Source organism: Aricia agestis, chromosome 10 (assembly GCF_905147365.1).
Source record: "Aricia agestis chromosome 10, ilAriAges1.1, whole genome shotgun sequence".
Classification (NCBI taxonomy): Eukaryota; Metazoa; Arthropoda; class Insecta; order Lepidoptera; family Lycaenidae; genus Aricia; species Aricia agestis.
This window is the reverse complement of record NC_056415.1, coordinates 9,005,522-9,007,666: the sequence shown is the minus strand read 5'-3', so window position 1 is coordinate 9,007,666 and position 2,145 is coordinate 9,005,522. Positions and strand designations below refer to the sequence as shown.

General features: G+C 38.7%; 1 protein-coding gene across 1 annotated transcript; it reads right to left on the bottom strand.

The window, feature by feature from the left end:
• Positions 1–333: 333 nt before the first annotated feature.
• LOC121731190 (endocuticle structural glycoprotein SgAbd-1-like) lies at positions 334–1,798 on the bottom strand. Its single transcript, XM_042120546.1, has 4 exons — positions 1,787–1,798; positions 1,016–1,677; positions 715–889; positions 334–432 (listed from the first exon to the last, which is right to left on the bottom strand). The coding sequence occupies exons 1-4, from the start codon at positions 1,796–1,798 to the stop codon at positions 334–336; spliced, it is 948 nt and encodes a 315-aa protein (XP_041976480.1).
• Positions 1,799–2,145: the final 347 nt, after the last annotated feature.

The window sequence follows — 2,145 nt, the reverse complement described above, 5'->3', positions numbered from 1 at the left end:
TGTAGACCTGTTGTTGCTCATTAGCCAATTAAAAAATTCACACAAAATTATCATAAATTGTCTAATTTATTATAATTTTGTGTGAATTTTTCGAAAACCAGAAATACATAGCGCTCAAAAGAACAAGCTTGAACTTGTCTAAGTTCAAGATTGTTCTTTTTAGCTTTAGTAACAAGGTAATGAAAAAAATGTTAAATATTAACAAAATTTATTAATATTTTTAAAACAAAATAAACGAAAACTAAACATTGGTAGCATCACAACGGTTTCAACAGCGAGTGGTGTGTAAAATAAATTATTATAATGAAGTAGTTAAACTAATCGTCCTCATGTTTACTTGGTGGAGGCGATGTTGGAGCGGGATCTCGCGATGAACTCCAGAGAGCGGAGGATTGCTGGGGGAATCTCCGGTGCCACGGGAATGGCGTTACCCTGGAAGAAAAAAACACCATTGTCCACTTGTCTTACAATTTCCTAATCTATTTGAACGAGAAAAAGTGCAATTGGTTTTAATTAAATAATCAAAATAATATTTATCACTTGTCAGACTCCCTAATCAAACAATTTTTTGTACATTGTCAACAACAATGTACAAAAAATTGTTCGTATTTGTCACTGAACTCGATACTCATCGTTATTGCCTTTTTTCAATATTATTACGTTATCGAAAATCTTTCAGTTTGCATTTTTAAGTCTGTTATAATCAATATTTACGGTTGGCTGGTATCCATTTTCGTCAGCGACGTAGGAGATGAAGATCTCTTGTCCCTCGGGGCTGATCCAGGCGAAAGATCCCTGTTCTACGACAGGGGAGACCTCATCGGCTCCGGAGTAGAAGGAGCGAGGGACACCCTCAGCTTGGGCGGCAATGCCATTGTTAGTCTCGAAGCTAAACACAAAATATATTTTAATTATCCATCAAATATATTCTATTTAAAGAAACTGAATGATACATTATAATACATTTTTGTAAAATACGTAGAAAACAATGATAATTATTATTAATTTTACTTACAAGTAGTTGAATGCACCGTTGGGGCTGATGTCGTTTGAGTATTGGATAGTTTGGGCGTCACGAGCGTTAGCCACGTATTTAGGAACGTTGACGAAAGCAGGCGCTGGGGCAAAAGAGGCAACTGGGGCAACTGGGGCAACTGGGGCAACAGGGATAAAGGCCTCAGAGGGAGCAACGTACGATCTTAAAACGGGGGGTTCCACAGATGGGGGATTGGCAGAAACCAGAACAATAGAGGCAGGCTTTTCCTCGACCTTGGGGGCAGCAGGTGCTTCGAGAGCAGCAGGAGCAGCGGATACTTCGAGAACAACAGGAGCTTCAGGAGCAGCGGATGCTTCGGGAACAACAGCAGCTTCAGGAACAGCGGATACTTTAAGGACAACAGGAGCTTCGGGAGCAGCGGATACTTCAAAGACAGCGGGAGCTACAGGAGCCGCAGAAGTTTCGAGGGTAGCAGGGGCAACAGCAGCAACAGAGACTTCAGGGGCAGCAGACAACTTGGGAGCAGCGGTCTCTATGGCAACAGGGGTTTCAGGAGCAGCTGGGGCTTCAGGGGCAGCAGATACTTCAGGAAGGGAAGATGGGGAAGCATCAGCTGGTAAAGAGGACGCTGGTGCAGCTAAAGCTGGGGCTATAGCCAGCACGCAGGCCAAAACAATCATCTGAAATAAGGAAATATTTGATATCACTTACAAACCATGGATTAAAAAGTATTTAATTGAATATGTAAAAGATATTATTTATGAATTATGATATGATATTACTACTTACGGAAAACTTCATCTTTCCTTTTTGATTGCCAAGATTCGAATGATGATGAAATTTATTGCATGCTTATATATATCACAAGAATGACTAAAATTAAAAGGTCAATCAATGTAGACCAGTTATCCCTCATTAGCCTATTTAGAAATTAACACAAAATTATCATAAAATTAGACTAGTTCAAGATTGTTCCTCCTGATTGAATATTGCAATAATAATAATATAATAATTTTATTTCACACATTAGTAAGTAACAACAACTTTTTTTCATTTCATTTAAATTGGTCCAATAACTATCCCTTACAAACAGACAGAGAAAAAAATAAAATAAGCTAGATGTGGCTGCATGATGAAAAATAGAACAT